General features: G+C 38.9%; 2 protein-coding genes across 2 annotated transcripts; both read right to left on the reverse strand.

The window, feature by feature from the left end:
* Positions 1-10,483: 10,483 nt before the first annotated feature.
* LOC145490831 (alpha-1B adrenergic receptor-like) lies at positions 10,484-11,817 on the reverse strand. Its single transcript, XM_081469928.1, has one exon. It carries the CDS (start codon positions 11,423-11,425, stop codon positions 10,484-10,486), a length of 942 nt encoding a protein of 313 aa, XP_081326054.1. The 5' UTR covers positions 11,426-11,817.
* Positions 11,818-14,645: 2,828 nt separating this feature from the next.
* On the reverse strand, positions 14,646-17,949 carry LOC145490910 (uncharacterized). The gene is made up of 3 exons (XM_081470027.1): positions 17,700-17,949; positions 16,792-17,331; positions 14,646-16,196 (listed from the first exon to the last, which is right to left on the reverse strand). The coding sequence occupies exons 1-3, from the start codon at positions 17,781-17,783 to the stop codon at positions 16,134-16,136; spliced, it is 687 nt and encodes a 228-aa protein (XP_081326153.1). The 5' UTR covers positions 17,784-17,949; the 3' UTR covers positions 14,646-16,133.
* Between the last annotated feature and the right edge of the window lie 4,139 nt (positions 17,950-22,088).

The raw sequence follows: 22,088 nt of genomic DNA on the forward strand, positions 1-22,088 counted from the left end.
GAAGGCGCGTATTTGTAAAAACCTAAAAGGCTGTCGTGAATTTGGAAATTTCAGACTTCATGAAAGAGTTGTCGGTGAGCATATAATATTACCGCGTCGTTGCGAGCGAGACTGAAAACATCGAGAGCGCCAGCAATAATACACTGTTCAAGTGAATTCCAGGTGGTTGTCAAGAAATTATTCGCGCTTTTTGTTCAAAAGGACCATCTACTCGTTAGGGACTGACAAACCAAGACTTTAATTAACACTTTGCTCCTATTGCTCAGTTCAAGTTGAATGAGTTTTATTAACCAATCAAAAGGCTCGTCTAACGAAATAAAGCGCTCTGATAGACTGGGGGGAAGGGGAGGGCATGGTTTACGTACTTGTACCACGTGATGCTCATGGGTGAAGGCGTACATATTGAAACGGCGGGTTTACCCGTGAAAAAAAAGGTCGTGCTCTACCATAGTTAATGGTTTGAACTCAGGGGTATCAGTAGTTCGTATAGTGTGATCGTCCGGTTGAGGGTAGTTCTGAAAAGAACTGCTGTTGGTGACTGATGTTTCGACACCCTGATGGGAAGTCATCTTCAGAGTCAAGTGAATAGTGTTTGCCAGTCGATGATGTTATAAGTCTGGTCCGTTGAAAGTGATTGGTCAGTTTGGCCATGATGGTATTAGCTGAAAGACTCGAGTAAAGTTTGTCATCAGTCATTGGTCGGTTTCGACCCGTCTATTGTTCGTAAAATTGGTCGGTTTGAGGTCCGTCTATTGTTAGTCAAATTAAGTCGGTCTGTTGGAAGTCCGTTTGTCGGTTTCGTTTCCGTCGTGGATAAGTCGTTTGCAAGGCGCCGGTAGTTGCTGACATCCGTTGAGAGGCGTTTGTTCTAGGTTAGTGTACCAGCTTTCGAGAGTCAGTCGTTGAAAATAGTTTGTACTATAGGTTAAGCATTGAGCAGAGTCCCAGTCAATTTTGTGGTTTGTCAATTGATGATGTACAGCAATGTGGCTCTTGGCGTCACCATTTCTCGTGGCTCGTTTGTGTTCAGTCAGTCTTCAGTGTCGATTTTCTGTACACTATCGTTCGCAGTTTGTTGTTGTCGCGGCTTATCAAAAAGTCTGGAAAAGGAAGTTTTCCATTTTCTTCGATTTCTTTGGTAAACTGGATGTCGGCGTTCTGTTCGTTGAGGTGGTCGTGGAAAGCGTCAATTTCGTCTTTGTGAACGGCGGTAAATGTGTCGTCAACGTAGCGTAACCAAAGCGGTATCGTTTGTCGGCAAGTTGCAAGGGCGCGTTCCTCCATGTGTTGCATCACAATTTCTGCGACAACAACAGAAACAGGCGACCCGTGGCTGTTCCATGCAACTGTTTGTAGTGTATACCGTTGTACCTTAACACGAGACTGACACAACACAGACATTCAACCAGGTCGTGCAGGTATCAACGAATTTTTGTTTTTCGCAGTTTCTTTAAGTTGCTCAACGTTTTTGGATTAACAAAGCAAACTGTTTTTTTTCTCTTTGGTGTTCAAATTTGTCACTTCCCCGGTGTTTCCATGGCCACTTCCGTATTGCACTCTATAACATTGTTATGCATTTGTCATTGGCCAATCAGATATTGTGTTGGGTGTATAATAAATGCCTTTATTAAATCCATTTTGAAATCACTGGTTATTCTTGCCATCTGATTGGCTCTCAGTGGTGCGATTTATTCACGAGTCGCACTTTTTTTTGCTCTAAATCGCATCTTTTTCTCAGCTAATTAGAATGGGAGAGTAAAACAAAACAATCAATCAGATTTCGAGGTTAGTTTAAAGTAATCAATAAAATTTCAGGAAAATGAAAGGCAAAAAGCCATTGTGTGGAGAATTTTGCAACTACTACTGCCAAAACTTTGTTGTTATCGTTGTTTTTTTCCAAAACAGTTGCCGAATTTAATTAATTACAGTTTCTGAATGACGATTATAAGCTCCTTCAGGCTGAAGACCTACTTTAATGGAAGTTTCTATCTTTCAGTGTTCATTTTGAAGAATATTTTGGCGATTTTTCTTCAACATCTGCTCAAGATCCGTGTAATACCGAGTCCAGCAAAACATAAACAAATGAAAACCATCCACCAGCAAATTCAGAGCCATCTCAAGAAGGCAGATGTTTCCAGGTTTCCGGTAGTTTCAAACGAAGCAACAAAAGAGCTCAACTCTGTTGCTGTGAATAAACATAGTCAAATTACGCCCGGCTCCACAAAACAGTGAATGAACGAACGTCTTCCGAAACTGGTGCAGTCCCGCCATCTTGAAAATATCTTGAAACAGATGGCGCCGTAAGAACTTGACAAGGTCCTGAGTATTGAGTCCTACGCCGAGGTCACAAAAAGAAACGGTGGTGATAACGGGCTGGACTCCTTTAAAATCATGACATTAAATGGTATTTAAAAGAAAAAAAACAAACGTACTATCCACTGGGCATCGTGCACTCGAGGGAGTTTCACAACTCAAAAGAAATCGATCGCAGAATTACACAGGATGCACCTTCAAATTCCTTCTCCACCGACAACGAAAAGCCTCAGCCTCAACCACAGAAGAAAGGAAGGCCTTCCATCATTGATTCATGCTCGAATGAGTTTTCGTCGCATGACATCGTTTCGCATACTAAATGAGACTTAAAGGCGTTTCCGGTTCCGCTATTTTCAACAAACCGCCAACTGGAACAATACACACAAATCTAAAATTTAAGGCGATAAAATTACGCGATTTCAAAATGGATGTAATAAAGTGGCGATTGAACTGAGTGGAGTGCAATTTTGGTCTAAAATCATACTTGTGATTTCAGACCAAATTGCACCGCTCCACTCAGTGTGGAGCAATCGAGCATGACAAAGAAACAAGCAGTTCTAAGTCAGAACGAAAATTCAATTCTCGTCGCCTGAATCAATGATGGAAGGCCTTCCTTTCTTCTGCGGTTGAGGCTGAGGCTTTTCGTTGTCTGTGGAGAAGGAATTTGAAGGTGCATCCTGTGTAATTCTGCGATCGATTTCTTTTGAGTTGTAAAACTCCCTCGAGTGCACGATGCCCAGTGGATAGTACGTTTGTTTTTTTCTTTTAAATACCATTTAATGGCATGATTTAAAGGAGTCCAGCGCTAGCCCGTTATCATCTCCGTTTCTTTTTGTGACCTCGGCGTAGGACTCAATACTCAGGACCTTGTCAAGTTCTTGCCGAGCCATTTGTTTTAAGATGTTTCCAAGATAGCGGGACTGGCACCGGCTTCGTAAGACGTTCGTTCATTCACTATTTTGTGCAGTGTGGCTTAATGAGGACTATGTTTATTCACAGCGACAGAGTTGAGCTCTTTTGTTGCTTCGTTTTAAACTACCAGAAACCTGGAAGCATCTACCTTCTTGGGATGGCTCTGAATTTGTTGTGTGGTTTTCGTTTGTTTATGTTTTACTGGACTCGGTATCATACGGATCTTGAGCAGATGTTGAAGAAAAATCGCCAAAATATGGGTCAAAATGGACACTGGAAGTTGGAAACTTCCATTAAAGTAGGTATTCAGCCTGAAGGAGCTCATAATCGTCATTCAGAAACTGTAATTAATTGAATTCGTCAATTTTTTTGGAAGAAAACTACAATAAAAACAAAGTTGTGACAGTAGTAGTTGCAAAATTCTCCACACAATGGCTTTTTACCTTTCATTTTCCTGAAATTTTATTGATTACTTTAAGCCAATCTTGAAATCTGATTGGTTGTTTTGTTTTACTGTCCCATTCTCATTGGCTGAGAAAAAGATGCGATTTAGAGCAAGAAATAGTGCGATTCGTGAATAAATCGCACTACTGACAGCCAATCAGATTGCAAGGATAACCAGTGATTTCAAAATGGATTTAATAAATAGCATAATTAAACCAGTTCTTTGAAGTACTTCATTACACATATGACCTGCTAATGCAGGTGTTTCGAGTGATGCGCGACTTCTGTGCCAAGACATGTTCCTCAATATGTTCATGACAGCGTGTCGAATGCGTCTCATCTTCCAGCAGTAAATTACAGGGTTCAGAGACGAATTAAGATATAACAGAGTTAGTGAAAAAGGAAAGAATTTTTCAGAGTGACATTCGGCCCGTTAATTTTAAAGACGGCCAAACTGATGAAATAAGACACATAACAAATCAAAAACATCAAATATACGTGAAAGTTTCCGACTGCAGAATTAATTAGACTGGCAAAATTAGATATTTCGCCAGCCTGTGCCTGTTGTTGTACTTGTAGAGCCTGAATCTGATTTTTGTGTCGTCTTACAGCTAAATCCTGATGATCGAGTGGAACCCACAACATTGAAAAAGAAGCAAAGATACTCAACACCCATATTGAGATCACCACAGCAACGACACGCTTGTAAATCACAAGTTCCTGATATTTGAGATGAAGATGAATCGCTAATAACCTGTCTACACAGCCACAACACCAAGGAACGAAGCTGAGGAAAATAAATGTCCAATAAAGTAAAAAGCCTTATAGGTGTTACAACCAGGATTGTTTTCATGTAACGACTTGATCAGAAGTGACGTGCAAACCGGCTGGACCAATAAACCAACACCAACATCAGAAACAGCAAGAATCAGGAGCAATGAGAGTGAAGAATGATCATCGCAGTTAATTTTCCAATTTAAGCAATTGGAAAGAAGAAGCCTGAAAAAAATTAAGAATGAAGCCTGAAAAAAATCAGGGCTTCAACGGGATTCGAATTGGAAAATTAACTGCGATGATCATTCTTAACTGTCATCTACAACCGCAGTTCATATATGAATTATTTCATATAAACTTCACATCATTTCACTCCTCACGGGAAGATATGAACTCAATTAATTGACCTCGCTCCCAATGTGTAGCTTCAGAGCTCAGTTGGTAGAGCATCGCACCGGTATCGCGGAGGTCACGGGTTCGAATCCCGTTGAAGCCCTGATTTTTTTTCAGGCTTCTTCTTTCCAATTGCTTAAATTGGAAAATTAACTGCGATGATCATTCTTCACTGTCATCTACAACCGCAGTTCATATATGAATTATTTCAAATAAACTTCTCATCAATCAGGAGCAATGTTTTTAAAGTCTTTGGCAACGACGGCGTTTTTCTTATTGCGTGGATTGTTACAATGTTTAACATGATGGCAGTATAGGACAGAAAACTGTTGAAGACACAATTTGCGATGTTCGTGGAATAGAGGTCCTCAACTTCAGACTCCCTTGAATAGTAATCAAGAAACATTTCACAAAATGATTTCTTCATGACCACTGACTGAAGTTTCTTCAAACCACAAAGCGTTTGAAACATGAGAAAACTGATAACTTTGTTCTTTTCTAGCCTTCGCGGATCACGTTTGTCCTTTTTAAAATCACTTCCAAAAGGGACTTTCCTTCGTAAGCAAAGGTAGTATTGAGGAACACTCCGCTTCCAGACGTTTTGGCGGGTAAACAAGAAATTAGAGTTCAAATTTATACCTGTGTCACGAACATGGTGAATCCGTTATAACTGATTAAAATGAAACCAGCTGGGACATAAACTTCACTTGCGTGTTTGCGAAACCTAAAAAGCTGTCTCAAATATCGACAGTTTCAGACGAGTTAAATCGGTAAGAATACAACCCAATGAAGATCCTTGAACACATCTCAAATAAAAAATAAGTTAGCATATTCATAGCAAAATTTCCTGGATACAAAATGAGAGACAAATGTCCTTCATAAGTCCCTTATCATGATACACATTCAAGCTGCTTGGAGTTTCGAGTGCCGTTTATCATACGGCGTGGTCGAATAATTAACGCCAAAATTAGTGCTCCAATTTGAATGTTGCTGGTAGTTTTGCCAGTAATAGAAACGACCAAGAAAACGGTAATCACTTATTAAAATAAACAAATACTGAGTCCATCGAATGCTTTGATAACAGACATCATATTTTCTTACGAAGGCAAAAATTATACTATAATGCAAAACAGCGACAGAAAACCCCAATTGAGGTTTCTGTATTATTTTATGATGAGAAGCTTTCTTTCTGGAGTATGGCAATACACTCTTTTTTATAAGAATATTGTTTTTCAGGCAGAGGCTGAAAATTCTAACATGTTGCCACTTTTTGGCTGAAAATATTTTTGTAAGTATTCTTAGATTATAGCGTATGACATTTCTACTATCGAATGCAATTTGTGTCTGGATTTTTTTGTTTTTTGTTTTTTATTTCAGTGCACACAACTATTTACACAACTTTCATTACAATACTTTATTACTTTACTAAACATAACACAACTAATTCAAGCTCACTCACGTACACACTCTTAAGAACAAGTTTACATAGCGTCACACCTATTTGGGCCTGACATATTCTAAGTTATTCAACTACTTCTAGTATTTATATTGCCCACTTCTTCCTAAACATATCTACGTTATCTTTTGTACAGATGTATTTTTCAGTCTCATACTTGAATTTGACTTTTGATTTAAAACCTCGTATACTTGGAAGTTCTTTATTTCTTCTACACGCCCATAAATAAATTTTTCCTATAAATAACAGATAATTAAGCAGGGGAAGTTCTGGTATTAGAAGACCGATAAATATATTCTTCAAATTACGATGTATCTGCTGTTTTGTCAAAGATAAGTAATATAATTCGAAATCTTTCCAGAAAAAAGTTAAATAAGAGCAATCATAAAAGAAATGCTGCATTGTTTCTGATTCACGTTTGCAGAAAGAACATAGATAATCTGCAACGTACCCGATTTTGTGTAATTTTGAATTCGTGTAGAGTATAGAGTTCAATATTTTGAACTGAAAGGCCTTGACATATGGCTCAAAAGCAGCTGAATGGGGAAGAGAAAAAGCTTTTTTCAGTGCCTCGTCAGTTAAATTCAATTCACACTTTAATTTTCTCGCGTTATTTGGAAAGCAAGCCTTTTTACGGACAAAAAGAGAGTAATAGTTTTTTGATTTCTTTTCAGTTACATCAAAAAGGCCGCAGTCAATTTTGAAAGATGGATTTAGGGCTGTATGATCTGGATTATGATAAGCATTCCTTAAATCGAACGGTCCCGAGTGACGAAGACCGGTCTATTCCAGAAAGTTCGTCTTCTGTAGGTGTTTTGCGATTAGTTTATAAGAATCGATGTTGTTAAGATCGAAACGCAAGTCATTTCCCACCGTCTGAATTCCATAATTAAAGTACCTTTTATAAAAGACTGGTTTGTTGTTTATTCTTATTTCCTGGTTACTCCAAATTCTCTACTTGTCAAGTTCCAAAATACACTTCTTTTACCCCCCCCCCCCCCCCCCAAAATGTGCATAGGCATTGCTTTAGATTTCTCTTGGGACATCTTTATGTATCAGGAGAAATGGCAAAAAATGTTTATGTAAAATTAAGGGGGTAAAAGAGGTGTATTATGGGATTTGTGCAAATAGAGAATTCGGTAAAGCCAATTAGTTTCAACGGCATTATCTTTCCGAAATTCGGACCACCATTTCAATACCTCCATGTAGAATTGAGAACTGATAGTTAAGTCTTTGACGTTATACTTGCAATTAAAAAGAACCAGACCACCTGTTTCTTTAAGAAGATCTTCTAAATAATTTTTCCATGCGCCAGAATTATTGCCAAAGATCCTTTTCAGCCAGGCGAGACGGAGAGATTTAATCATGCTTTCAATATCAACCATTTTGATGCCTCCTCCTTCATAATCATTTATCGCAGATTTTCTAGTTATTTTGTCTTTACCTTTCCATAAAAAATCGTAAATCAAATGGTTGAATTCTTTACATGTAATTATATTTTCAAGGGTAGGTAACAAAGATGACATATACACAAACTTCTGTAGGAGCAAAGATTTAATTAAAGTTACCTTTCCGTAAAGGGATAATCCTCTAGAGGACCAGATATTAAATCATTTTTTTATCTTGTCAAGTTTTTCCTTGAAGTTTTTCAGATACAGCGATTTTTTATCGTATGAGAAGAAGATCCCCAGGGCTCTTATGGGATCTTGTGGCCATTTGATTCCAAGTGGTTTCATTTCACGTCCTTGTAAAGATCCTATCCAGAGTCCCGCTGTCTTTAAACTATTTACCTTTAAACCTGATACGTTTTTAAAATTTGTCTAGCAAATGAAAAAGTTTATAGGCCGACTTTATATCAGAGAGAACCGCCGTTGTTTAATCGGCATATTGCAATAATTTGGTCTGTTGTTTATCATTAACAATTCCTTATATTTCCACGTTTTCCCTAATGGCAATTGCTAAGGTCTCAACAGCTAAAAGAAAAAGATAAGGAGACAAAGGGTCACCTTGTCTAACTCCACGTGTAAGGTTAAAGTATTCTGAAGACAGGCCATTATTTATCACACAACTTTGAATATTGTTATAAAAAGTACTTATCCATCGCTTAAATTCACGGCCAAAATTAAAGGCGTCTAGACAGTTAAACAAAACGTTCCACTCTAAAGTGTCAAATGCTTTAAGAAAATCAATAAATATCATCAAACCAGGTATATTTTCTTTTTCTGTGAAATCCATGACGTCAAGAATCGATCTTACTGTCTCACCAATATAGCGATCTTTGACGTAATCAGTTTGATTACTGTGAATGATATAGGGTAAAACATTTTTAATTCTTGAAGCAATCACTTTCGAGATTATTTTAGCATCAATTTCCCATTAGCGTGCGATCTTTCCCTTGTTTTTCTATTAAAGTATTGACAGCTTGCTTTTGGGAATTGGACATTTCTTCCTTTACGAAGGACTCATTAATGCAATTAATGAACGGTTGACAAATAAGATTCCAACAGTTTTTGTAGAATTCAATTGGGATTCCGTAATTTCCTGGAGACTTGTTTTGAAAAGTTTCTAAAATCCTTTTGCATTCTTCTTTGGTAATCTGGCCTTCACAGGATAGTTTTTGTTCTTCAGATAATTGCGGTACACTTAAATTGTTTAAAAAAGGCTTGATAGAATTCGTGTCTACCGCTGTTGTTTTGTACAAGTTATAATACCAGTTTTTTTGTTCGGAAAGTATTTGGTATGGGTCTGTTGTTATAGCGCCGCTAATTACCAATTTTTTGATGTGTTTTTTAACATGATTTCTCTTTTCTAAGTTCAAAAAGTACTTAGTGCTTCTTTCTCCGTGCTCATACCAGCGAGCTCTTGCACGTACAATAATTCCATTTGTTTTCTCTTTATAAAATAATTCCAGTTTCTCTTTAATCTCATTTAACCGAGATCTGTTGTAATCATTTGGATCTTTTTCAAAATGCCGGGTAGCATCCTCATATTCCTGTTGAATCGTCCTTTCTGTGTCATTTCTCTGTTTAGCTTTTCTTTAGAGTACCTTATAACGTGCATTCTAGTATTATATTTAATCCAGTCCCAAACGCAGCGTTTATTTGATAATTCTTTTTTCCGCTCTGATTCCATTTGGTATATTAACACCCAGATAATTCAAATATTCTTCATCATCTTATGGCGAAACGTTTATTTTCCACATGCCAGGTCCTTTTGCCTCTCCAATTTCGCCAAGGTTTAAACTAATTGCCGCATGATCAGTTCTTATTGCAGGAATAATATCAGTTGAATTTCAAAAATCGCAAAGATTATTGAAATAAGCCAAAAATCTAGACGACATAATATAGCAGGTGATATTTGAGTCCAAGTGTAACTCTTTGTTTGAGGATTTTTAACTCTCCAGATATCGACCGCATCTAATTCACTTTGCAAACATTCTATACTGTTCACGACCGATTTCCTTGATCCTTCCATTTACAGATGACTAGGTTACTTTATAAATGACAAGTAAATGTCAAAAATATTGTTAAAAGGACGCTTAATGGCGGAATAAATCAACTGAAATATTTTCGGTATAAATGAGGCATTCTAGTTGAGAAACACTTTTGATACAAAGCAGGGACTCACTGAGGCACTGAGGACATCCAAGACTGTAACTAGTCTGGCAAACTTTGCTCTATTACTCATAGTTTACATAATGTGTTCCTTTTTGTGTGTCTAATATTAAAATATATAATTTAGGCAAAAGGAATGGGTATCCTAATAGACCTGTTGTTATTGTTGTTTTTGTTCAGTATGGTATAAGAAAAGGAAAAGTATCTTTTTCTATCAATACGTTCTCGTTTGCGCGCGTGCAGTTCGAGTCCACGGCCTGGTTGTTCAAAGCCCGCTTAAGCTAACCAAGGTTAGCGAGCGAGAATTTTGAGTTCAATTTTGTAACTTTTCGTTGAGGTTTTCTGCTAATATTGTTTGTTCTTCAGTTTTGAGTTTAAATAATCTCAAACTACACAAAACATAAGCAGTGAAAAACATTTTGATACCAGAAAAACCAACTTTTCAACGGTTGACTTCTAATCCGGGGTTAACGTTAACCGGCTTCCGAACAACTCGGCCCAGTCTTCTCGCGGTCGTTGTCTCATACACAGAGGAAAAACGACCACACCACAGAATTATGATAGAGCATGGCAGGCGCTACAATAAGGATGATGCACGGTTTCTGTGCCAAGACATGTTCCGCAGTATGTTCATCACTTTCTGTCGAATGTGTCTCATCTTCCAGCAGTAAATGACTGGGTTTAAACATGAATTAAGAAATACGAGAGTACAAGAAAAAAGCAATGATCTATTCAAAGTGATATTCGGGCCCAAGGCTGCAAGTGCAGCCAAACAGATAAAGATTGGCAAATAACAAACCAAAAAAACGAGAAAGACGTAAAACGTACCGATTGCAGATTTAATGAGACTGGCAAAATTTGCCATTTCGCTAGTTTGGGCTGCATTCTGTACTTGCAGGGCCTGTATCTGATTCTTGTGGCGTCTCACAGCTAAATAAATCCTGATGTAAATCAGTGTTGTAACAAGAAGACCAATGACAGTACCAATGGATACAAAAAGCGAGTGAATATCGTTCGGTACCCACAACGCCATCGAAGACCAAAACGCACTTAACACCCATATTGAGATCACCACAGCAACAACACGCTTGTGAGTCACAAGTTCCTGGTATCTGAGATGAAGATGAATAGCTAAGGACCTGTCTACACTTATGGCTACGACACCACAGAAGGAAGCCGTGGAAAACAAAACCACCATCACGTCAAAAGCCTTATACGTGTTACAGGCAGCAATGTTTTGTTGTAATCCCTTGACGAGAAGGGAGATGTAAAATGGTTGGACTAAAAAACCAACGCCAACGTCAGAGACAGCAAGACTAAGGAGCAATGTTTTTAAAGTCTTTGGCAACGACGATGTCTTTCTTATCGCGTGGATTGTTACAATGTTTAACATGATGACGGTATAGCACAGAAAACTGTTGAAGACACAATTTACGATGGACGTCGAATCGAGGTCTTCACGTTCGGAGATTGATGAGTTAAAGTACAGCGCAAATACTTCACAAGATGATTTCTTCATGATATCGATTTAAGGTACACTTCGTCTTAAAAAGTAGTTCCAGAATGCAGGTTCCTTTCTCAAGACGACAACAGGTGAATCCGTCGCTGGCCTGAAATAATTCGTTTGCATCAGGTGATGGTCACCGGAGAAGTCCTAAATTTCCAGAAGTCGCTATTTCTACCGCGTGTGTTTGCCGTGAAAAATCGTATTCTTTGTTGAAAAAGACAAAAACGGTCTCTGGAAAAGTAACTGAATAAATCCAAAGAGAATAGAGTAAGAGTTGAGATAAAACCATCAGCTCGCCAAAACTGACTGACAAGCCAAGCCTTCAAAAGTGAAAATTTATTTTAGATGTTAATAATGATTATTGACAAATTAACCAAGTTCAACTGATTTACAAGTATAGCTGACCAGCTGGCCCACTTTGGATTAATTCAGATTTTTTTTTGCCACGTTATAATACCCAGCACACACAAAAAATTAAGTATCACAGAACTTGCTCTTCCAGACTTTAAAAGTTTATGTTAACACATAAGATATGATGTGTTTAACTCAGTTATTGAATTTTCTGATAACTTGTTAAAATAAAATCAGAAGTAAATGTCACGGGCGTGCGCTGTTATTGTAAAGAAGCCGTGTTAATTTAAAAACCTAAAAGGCTGTCATGAATTTGGACATTTCAGACGTCATGGATGGGTTGTCGGTGAGAATATGATATTGCTGCCTTAGCTCGTTGCGAGCGACATAAAAACACCGAATTAAAGCGCCAATAATAATGTACTGTTCAAGTAAATTCCAGGTGTTCAGTAAAAGATGTCATTTAAAAAATAGAACGCTGAAATGAATGGCATAAAATTGAGAGAGATTGGAGTAAGAGGCGAACGTTTGTTATTTTCAAAAGCATGAAGAAGTTGAATTTGGGACCACCAAACAAATCCATCCAGTCTTGTGAAAAATGATTCGAACACGGGACTCCGGTCTACAAATACAGCGCCTTAACTACTAGGCCTCCAATTGAATGAAAATTAGATACATATTAAAATATTGGGCAAGTGTTCAGTACGAACCATGCCAAATGAAATATCGACAATCGTGTATGCAAAAGAAAACGTTTTTTTAATGTTAATTGATGATAAAACTGAAACCTACAACCTTCGATCTGACCGACAAAGTTCCTCTTAAGTGGTCTTAAGTAGGTGTCACTTTTTTTGTTTGTTCCCGAAAAGCAGAGGTGTTCTGTTCTAATGATATTTCGAACATTACACCATTTAGTCAGGAAAAACGTGTTCATCGTATCTGGACTGAAATAGAAAGAAGTCAGGTGGGAAAATCCTCATCGGTCACAGCACGTGTTGCGAGTTTTATTAACCAATCACACTACTACTTAGCTTCTTTGTGCCTCGTGAACGTTGTCGCTCATTGTGTTCAATAGACTGCTTTCATATTTTAGATCACGCCACTTCCAGCTTTCAACTCAAGATAAAGGAGGCTATCCATATTCAAAAAGAACTACCTTGCCTCAATCAGCAATTACACCATGTAAATCTAAAATTATCCTTTTAATTTACACCTTTTCACTTTCTGTTGTTACTATTGGTCTTAATTAGCATTTTTGCCTACTTATTATTCAACTTGCTTGGTAATCATTCATTCAACTGAAGATGACAGACGTTCTGTCGAAACATGTCTTTTAAACTTAAAAAAGTGGTCGTTTTCCTTAAAATCTTTACATGTCTGCTGCTATCTAGACATTCCCTTAAACTTTTTTTTTGTAATCCGATCTATGATTTTACTGAATTTTCGGTGGCCTCTGTCCACCTTCATCAGAGTTGCGATATAAAAGTTCGTTATTGCTAGCGCTACAACCTCGCGCTTGCTGTCGTTTTATTGATTTTCTTAAATCAACAGCAAGTAAGCGTGACGGAGCGGTTTCCTCTCGTTGATAGCGGCGCTGTCCAGAGTTGAGTGCCATGACTCCAGGAAAAGCCTCTTGTGGTAGCTGTCAACACTACGTTCGAGGATCTGGGCGTCTCGTGGGTTGATGTTGTGATCCGTCGATTCAGCGTGCTAGTTAAGGTAATTCCTCTGAAATAAAGGTGACAGTAGATTTTTGTTCAAACTTTGTCCACCGAATATTTGTCATATGATAACTTCAATTTTGAAATAAAAAAGGGGGGTGCCCATGCTCATTAAGGAGCAGTGAGGCATTGAAAATGCCCCATTTTGGCATTATTTAATGCTTATCATAAGAATGCATTCCCCGTAATTGTAAAATCTTTATGAACCCAGACTCATAAGAACACGCATTTTCCTTCTCCCTCACTCCGTTCGAAGGAAGGAAAATCATTTTCCTTCTCCAGAACGCTGAAGCATAACACATATACACAAGACTGTAAGGCAGGCAGAGTGAGAGCACCTGCCCGACGATGCTTTAATTCATTTCACACTAAGCTAGGCAAATAAGTACAAACAATGTGAGGAGGGAAAACTGGCTACATCTTTACGACTCAAAAAGCCTAAGTAGGAAAATATTTAGTTAGTTGTAACCTACTTTCCAGAGAATCTTTAACATACATATTCTTAGCTTTCTCTGATTTCCATCGCCCGTGAAGCATTAATAACCTATCAGAAGCACCTGATTTCTTAAGATTGTCTGCTATAAAGGTAGCACCGCCTGATCTAAGGCTATGAGTACTATAAGGGACGGAGTTAATCCCTATAGCTGAAAGCGATTCTTTAATTAGCTCTCTACACCTAGTATAACTTAGTCTCCTAGGACCTAGAGTATACAAATTGCCCTTCTTGACAAATTTAAGGGTTCTAAAAATGTGAGCAGATGAACTTAGATCAATACTTGCTGCTGAAAAATAACGGGTTAATAATGAATGAGGACATGCAAGACCACCACTTTTAGAAATAAACACAATATTGCCTTGCCTATATTGATCAGTTTTGCTATGCTTAACATTAATCTCTAGATGATCATCAAAAACTACAATATCCGAAGCCTGCATATCCAAAAGCTCATTAACCCTGAAGAGGCCATAAAAGCCTAAGACAAAAATTAATGCCGTACGTAAACCACTAAGATTACAGCCTTCATAAGTAAACTTAATACAAATTCGACGTATCATATCAGGAGTAATAGGCTCCTTTTTTCTGACTGGTCTGCTAAATACACGTTTACTAGCCTCCACAATGTTGCGAGATAGTGCAGAATCAACTGGATTACCTTGTATCCCGTATGGAATGGGATCATGGACCCATTTTAACGCACAAAACGCAGACAAAACAACAGCATATGATTTTTTGGTTTAGTGAAGATAAGACAGGTATTCAGATATAAGTAAACTATCACAAGGCAAAACCAATCTTAGGCCTCTGGACTTCATATAAAGACAGAAAAGCCTGTATTGAGCGACATACTTTTTAACAGAAGAATTAGCCTTAGACGATAAAACTTGCTTCAGCATTAAACGCCTTTTGGCAACACAGGTCCGTCCCCAAGAAGTGGCTTCAGTCAAATCCTAAGGAAGCAAAAATACTAAGAGATAATATAAAATAGAGGGAAGGGGATGTGCTCATGCCGATTTAGCGCCGGCGAAAAGTTTAAGAAAAAATCCATAGCCAACCGGCCAAAGTCCGCTGCCATCCGGCTAGACCATAAAGCCAAACGGCTAAAAGAGTTCGCTGCCATCCGGCTAGAACCTGATGCCAACCGGCTCCAAGGACTGCCAAAAAAGGCTTGAAAAACTGTAATACAATAACACAGCGTGTATAATGTTTAAGTACGATCCAGTTGGTTTGTGATGACACTGTCAGAAAAATTAAGTTTGACAGCGATGATAAAACCATTCCAACTTGACGAGCCTAATAGCGAGTTAATGTTGTGCCCTAAACGCAACGCTAGCGCACCTTCGAAGAATGCGTAATCAACAACAAAACTCCAAAACCTATTGACCAACAGTGGCCAAAAAGGAGCAGACGGCCAATGCGGTGCAATTAACGTTCCACTGGCACGAGATCTAAACATGAAAATGAGAACTTTAGACAAAATTGGAATCGGTGGTACAAGTAGACAATTTTCGCCTCGCCAGTCCTGGAAAAACGCATCCACACCTGACGTCGCAGGGTTCCAGAATCTTGAAAAATATTTTGGAACTTTTTTGTTGTAGTGAGAGGCAAAACAATCCACAGTATATGGCCCCAAAGACCGTCTAGCTGCTGAAAAAACTCGGGGGCAAGTTCCCAATCGTCATAATCAATTATCTTGCTGAGGTAATCCGCCTTATCATTGAGAGATCGGGGCACCCACTGAATGTCCAAAACAATTCCCAATTTAAAGCATAGCGAAAAAATATCAAAAGCTAACTTGTGAAGATTAAAGTGCATACTACCAACTTGCGCAATTCTTGCGGCCCCCTGGTTATCGGTAAACCACTTGACTCTTGAATTAGGCAGAAAAGAACTGAATGAACTAAGGACGAACTGTACAGCTAATAATTCACGGTAAGTGGAACTCTCCTGACGTTCAGCCTCAGTAAACATCCTATGAGCACAAACATCTTTCCCGTCAATATGGCCAGCGCAAGCAACATCACTTGCATCTGAATAAATAGAAACAAATGGAGTGACCGAATCAGACACGCTTCTAGTGTTAACAGAACGAAGATTGTTCTTCCAAAACTCAAGTTCAACTACACAGTATCTATCAAGCAAAAATACACTATCCCAATCTTGGGCGGCAGCCACAGACATCTGACAATGCCTGGTCATAATTCGAGCGAGGTTTCCGCGCTGTCAATGTGGGACAAGGCCTTATCTATTCTTGACTCAGTAATGCTAATGTTTCCTTGAATCCCATCCCAAACAATACCAAGCCAAACAATAAATTGTACAGGAACCCAAACTGACTTGTCGTCATTAGATATGAAGCCCGCCGCGGCAAGGTCTGATCTAAGAATGTTCGAATGAATTTGGCTCAACGACTCAGTAGACTCAACGTCAAAACCATCATCGAGGTAAACAACGGCACGTATTCCCTGAGATCTCCAATGCTTTACTAAAGGTCTGAGCAACTTGGTGAAAATGTAAGGCGCCGAAGATAAACTAAACGGGAGAACTGTAAACATAAAGAAACTAGGTTCCCCATCAGACATCACCCAGCTAAAACCGAGGAATGGCTGGTGTTCTGGAAAAATATCCAAATGATGATATCCAGTTTTGAGGTCAAATTTGGTGAAGTAGCTACCTTTCTCAAAATAGTCTAGCCCACCTCTCCAGTCCTCGAACTTGAATTTTTGCATAAAAACGTGGTGATTGATGTACCTTAAATCCAAAATCAAACGTCTTTTCCCACAACTTTGAACCGAAACAGAAAGCGGATTGATAACGTTGAGGCAACTCTTCGGAACTTGACAAACTCTTCCCGAGGAAAGCAACTCAAGAATAGCTGAGTGAACGAACTCGGAATGTTCTAAACCAGAACGATTATTACTAAATTCTGCTGGAGGCGGAGAAACATAAAACGGAATTTTGTAACCTTCTCTAATACAGTCGATGATAAAAGGTGGTGCGCCAATCTTCTCCCAAAACAGAACATGAGCTTTAAGTCTCCCCTTAACACCTGGCGGAACTGTACCAGGGACCAGTGAACCAGACTCTACCTCAAAAGAAGGCAAAAACAAGTCTTCTACCTTAATGATATCTTCGAAACATCCGACCGCATCATCATGTTCAAATAGTTGACTGTCGCTCGTCTGGTCTGCGGGATTGCTCTCCAGATGTACTGCCTGAGCCAAGTCTGGTTGTGTTTCTGTAATTCCCGAATCCAGGACCGTCGCTGAGCCTCCCGAAACTTGAACTCCAATGACCTCTCTTTCCGCATCTGAAGCAGATGTCTGCTGGAGAAGGCATTCTACGGCCTGAAAAACGAAAAAACAAAGAACGCACAGCAGAAAACCTTCACTAAAGAAAAAATAAAAACGTGGAAAAAATAAACCAAACAAACAAGAAAACTACAAGCACCGTCGAGTAGTCTCGCACTTGATGAATATATCAACCTATTCACTCCTTATATATATTCCAACTGGAGTCTCGAGAGACTCCACGTGCTAACACAAGATGTGTTAGCATAAATCACATGCGTGCTCACGCTGAACATCCGAAGGAAAATACATTTTCCTTCTCCAGAACGCTGAAGCATAACACAAATACACAAGACTGTAAGGCAGGCAGAGTGAGAGCACCTGCCTGCCACGTTGAAAAAACAAAGAAAGGGCAAGGAGCATACCTCGAAAAAGAGACCGGTCGTCAGCAGCGCGAGAAGTATGAGCGCTGAGGGGAGTCTTATTCTTCTCGGATTTCTTAAAAGCATTTTGCTTTTTCTTCTTCTTCAAAGCCCTCTCCTGCGCCTTCCTGATACTCTTCTCGTCGTCCGAATCACTAGCTAACTCCTCGCCTCGTATTCCTTCACCGCAAGCCAACCTGCTTCGCTCTTGTCTGCCAGTTTTATGATCTTCTGACAATGTCGCAAACTTTTTCTTAAGTCCTCAACCTTTTCAGCAGCTTTGTCGACGTCGCGCAAGCCAAGAAAATTAGCGGCTTCGTCTACCGTCGCCTGAAGTTCGGAGTTAAACAGGAACTGGTCTTTGTTGCCTTGGAACTTAAGCTTGCCGGCCTCAGACGCTCTTTGCAATTTTACAGTTTCACTTGACGATTGCGAGCTTAATCTCGACGAGAGATTTTCAATCTTGTGGTCAAGGTACGTTTTAAAACGTTCGAAAACGTCCTCCGTAGCAGACTTTTTAGGGTTCTTCGAAGTTTCGGGACTCGAGAGCATCTCAAACACGATGAAACAAACAAGAAAACTACAAGCGCCGTCGAGTAGTGTCGCACTTGATGAATATATCAACCTATTCACTCCTTATATACATTCCAACTGGAGTCTCGAGAGACTCCACGTGTTAGCACAAGATGTGTTAGCATAAATCACATGCGTGCTCACGCTGAACTTCCGAAGGAAAATACATTAACCTACAGTCAATACATTGTGTCGGACACAAATAAACATTTTAAGTTTGATTCAGGCAGAAAGCTAAATCCTTGATAAAAAATTTGAACCAAATTTCTTTACGTGGTTACCGACTGCAAAATAGAAAAGACCACAGTGTATCTGCTATTTTTCTTATTTATTCAATTTTCAGCAGTAGAAATTAGATCAGTCTTTTCTAACGCAAAGCTTATGATTAGTTGATTACAATGAATGGAAAAAAAAACTTGGGTGCCCGTGCTCGTTGTTGAGCTAGAACCATTTTTCAAGTGACAGAACTCAATATCAAGGCAAATCCGTCATGCTTCCAATATGCGCGTGCACGAGCGCGCACTAATGACGCCATAAATTATGCGCAGTAAGGATGCGCAATGCAAATGACCTTAAGGTGGCTGAACACAGTTTTTGATACCTATGTTTCATTCACCTTTTTCTCTGAAACCCTTGATCTCTCAGTCGCCAAAAATGGCAGCAAGCAAGTTAACAACACAAACTTTGGATTTTTGTTGGTTAAGCTGACGTGGGTGCCGTTGCCATGGCAACATGAAGAAAAATAAAAAGGCCTTTAAAGTCGGTTTTGTCTAGTTGTAGAAAATCTAGTCATTAGATTTTCTTTATAATTTGCATGCAACAAAATCGCAACGATTCTCACAAGTTAACACCAGTTTGCTAATAATTTAACAGAGAGATCTTTAATTATCCCTTGTTGAAGGTTCACTGGAATATCTAGAATTTCCCATGTTAAAGTTCAATTATTTTCAATACTCCAGTTACTTATTTCCTGAAGTATTTTCCTGCCAAATTTCGTGAAATTCTAATGAGTGGTTCTCGAGTATCAGGCGTATTTCCGAGAGTGCAATTTTTCATTCAATCGCAATTTTTTGACTTACTACGCATGCGCTGCATTTAACTGGGTTCTTTCGGTAACAAAGAAAATGCTGAGAATTGCTGGGTTCTTTGCATCGTTACCTTTTCTAACATATCTTTCTGATAAAAGACTAAAGCCATCAACACACTGCGTTCAATTATAAAGAAAAATAGCTCAGATAGTGCGGATGTTGAGTAAATAAAATGATAGCTCTATTGACGGCATGTTTGTTTTTTGCAAACCTTGCGCACGCGCTGAATTGCATCAGCAAAGGCGCGCGCGAAAACTGTGTTTGGCCACCTTAAGGGCCCATTAACCGATTTATGCGCGCGCTCGCGCGCGTTGCTAAGAAAGTGGAATTTCACTTCCGGTTACTTACGTCAGCCTGAGCGCAGAAAATAAAAATAACTCAATAACTTCCAAATTCGCTCACATTTTAGATGTTTTTCTTTGCGTTTCACAGAATGCAAAGTAAAAAAAGCACAAGCAAAGACAAAATAAGAGAAAGACAGAAAAACAAGAGCAATAGAAAGAGAAAAACCAAGTCCGTGTGGCTTTGTTTGATCTTACCGAAGTGTGCTGGTAGTGTAAATTGCGCACGCGCTGATAGGGTAACTTCCAATATATATCGGGCGCACTTCCGGTTTCTTTAAATACTAAAAGAAACGCGGTTTTTCCCTAAATCTAGCCTTTTTCGACGGATTTCGATTAAAGCCAACGTTGGAAACATAGCTATGCATTCCTTTTTCAAAATCATGCTTTTTTCAGAAAATTACGAACTTTTTAATAGTTTGAAATTCTCTCAAAATCTGACCTTTTAGAAATGAAACAAAATCTATGCATAGCGTAATGAGGATTTAAATTAAAATATCAAATCAATGAAAAAAATTCCGAGAAAGTAATTTGCCTGGGAGCCTTTGCGTTTTTTCAGTATTAGTCACATGACCATGGGCGTGGCCTGATGACGTCATCACTAGTGTTGCTGATCATGAAAAAGTTAAAACACATGAAATAACTCTGAAGTAACTAAAAATGACGAGGTTATATGAGAATAAATTTTCCCTAGCAACGGCTCGAAAAGATCGGTTAATGGGCCCTTAAATGCTGATTCCGTATTGCTCGCGCGGCCTGGATCATGCTCGGCCACGCGCGAGTCCCACAAGCGCTTGCTTTCCGTATGACGTAGGTGAATGCACAGTCATGGCAGCTCACTTTGCAGATGATCCCTTGGACCCGGTCGATTGTTGGTCGGTTCGTTGATTACTTAAATATCTGGGCCAATGTTCATGCCGTTGATTTTAAAAAATTATTAAAATCACAGCAAATATGGGGTTGTAGGGCGAGCAATAACGAATAACGTTCTGCTTCATGGCATTGTTCGGTACTATATTGAATCTCTTTCTCTAGCCGGCTGACTAGCTAAATTCTCGGCATTGTTCAGTACTGTTTTGCGTACTTTCTGTAGCCCTGGCCCACTCTCTTTCGCGATCTTCATCACTACTTCTCTGCCTGTTCATTCTTGCTCTCTACCGTTTTCTTTCACGTTCTGCTTCAGTTAAACGCTATCTTAAAAACGTTAGATCAACCTCCACTATCGTTTGTTGACATAACAAATCACAGAAATGAGTTTCCTTTTCTTATATCCCGCCAAGAAAATATGGCATTCTTGTGCTCCCCCGTTAGGGTTACTTTTGACTCCCCTCCCCTCTCCCCCAGAGTCTGTACAAGGACATCAATGTTTTGTTGTGATTCCTTGACGATCAGGGAGATGTAAAATGGTTGGAATAAAAAACCAACACCAACATCAGAGACAGCAAGACTAAGGAGCAACAATACCAAGACTTAAGAAGTCAAAATTTATTTTAGATGTTAATATTACTGAACAAATTAATCAAGTTCATTTAACAAGTATAGCGGGTCAGCTGGCCCAATTTGGACTAACTGAGGTCCTTTTTTACCGACGTTATGATACACAGCACAAAAAGGAGTCGAAACTATAACGGAACTTGCTCTTCCAGACTTTTAAAGCTTTAATAAAGTGTTTAACGCAGTTCTTGAATTTTCTGATTACTTGTTTAAATAAAATCAGAAGTAAATGTCACCAGCGTAAGCTGTTATTGTAAAGAACCCGCGTTAATGTAAAAACCTAAAAGGTTGTCATGAATTTGGACACCGATTTCAGACGTTATGAATGAGTTGTCGGTGAGAATGTAATATTACGGCCTTGTTGTGAGCGAAACTGAAAACACCAAAAGCGCTAACAATAATGCACTGTTCAGGTCAATTCCAGGTGTTCAGTTAAAAGATGTCATTTAAAAAAAGATAGAAAATTGAAATGAATGGCACACTGAAATAGAGAGAGTTTGGAGTTAGACGCAAAAAAAAAAAAAAACCTGTTAAAAATCCCAACTGGTGGGACGGCTGGAACATATGACTGTTTACAAAGTCTAGATTAGTTGAATTTGGGATAAAACAAGGAGTCCTCCGGCTTAGCTTAGACATCCAGCGCCCTAACCACTAGGCCACGCCGCCTCCAATTGTGTGAGAATAAGTTACAGATTAAAATGCTGAACAAGAGTTTAGTGCGAAACATGCTAAATGAAAAATCAAGAGCCTTGTAGGTAAAAGAAAACGTTTTCTTTTAATGTTAATTGATGGTAAACCTGAAACCTGCGACCTTCTGTCAGAGTTTCATTAATTAAAGTAGGTGCCACTTCTTTTGTTTGTTCCCGAAACTCACAAGTGTTCTGCTCTAATTATAT

The sequence above is a fragment of the Orbicella franksi genome, chromosome 6 (assembly GCF_964199315.1).
Source record: "Orbicella franksi chromosome 6, jaOrbFran1.1, whole genome shotgun sequence".
Classification (NCBI taxonomy): Eukaryota; Metazoa; Cnidaria; class Anthozoa; order Scleractinia; family Merulinidae; genus Orbicella; species Orbicella franksi.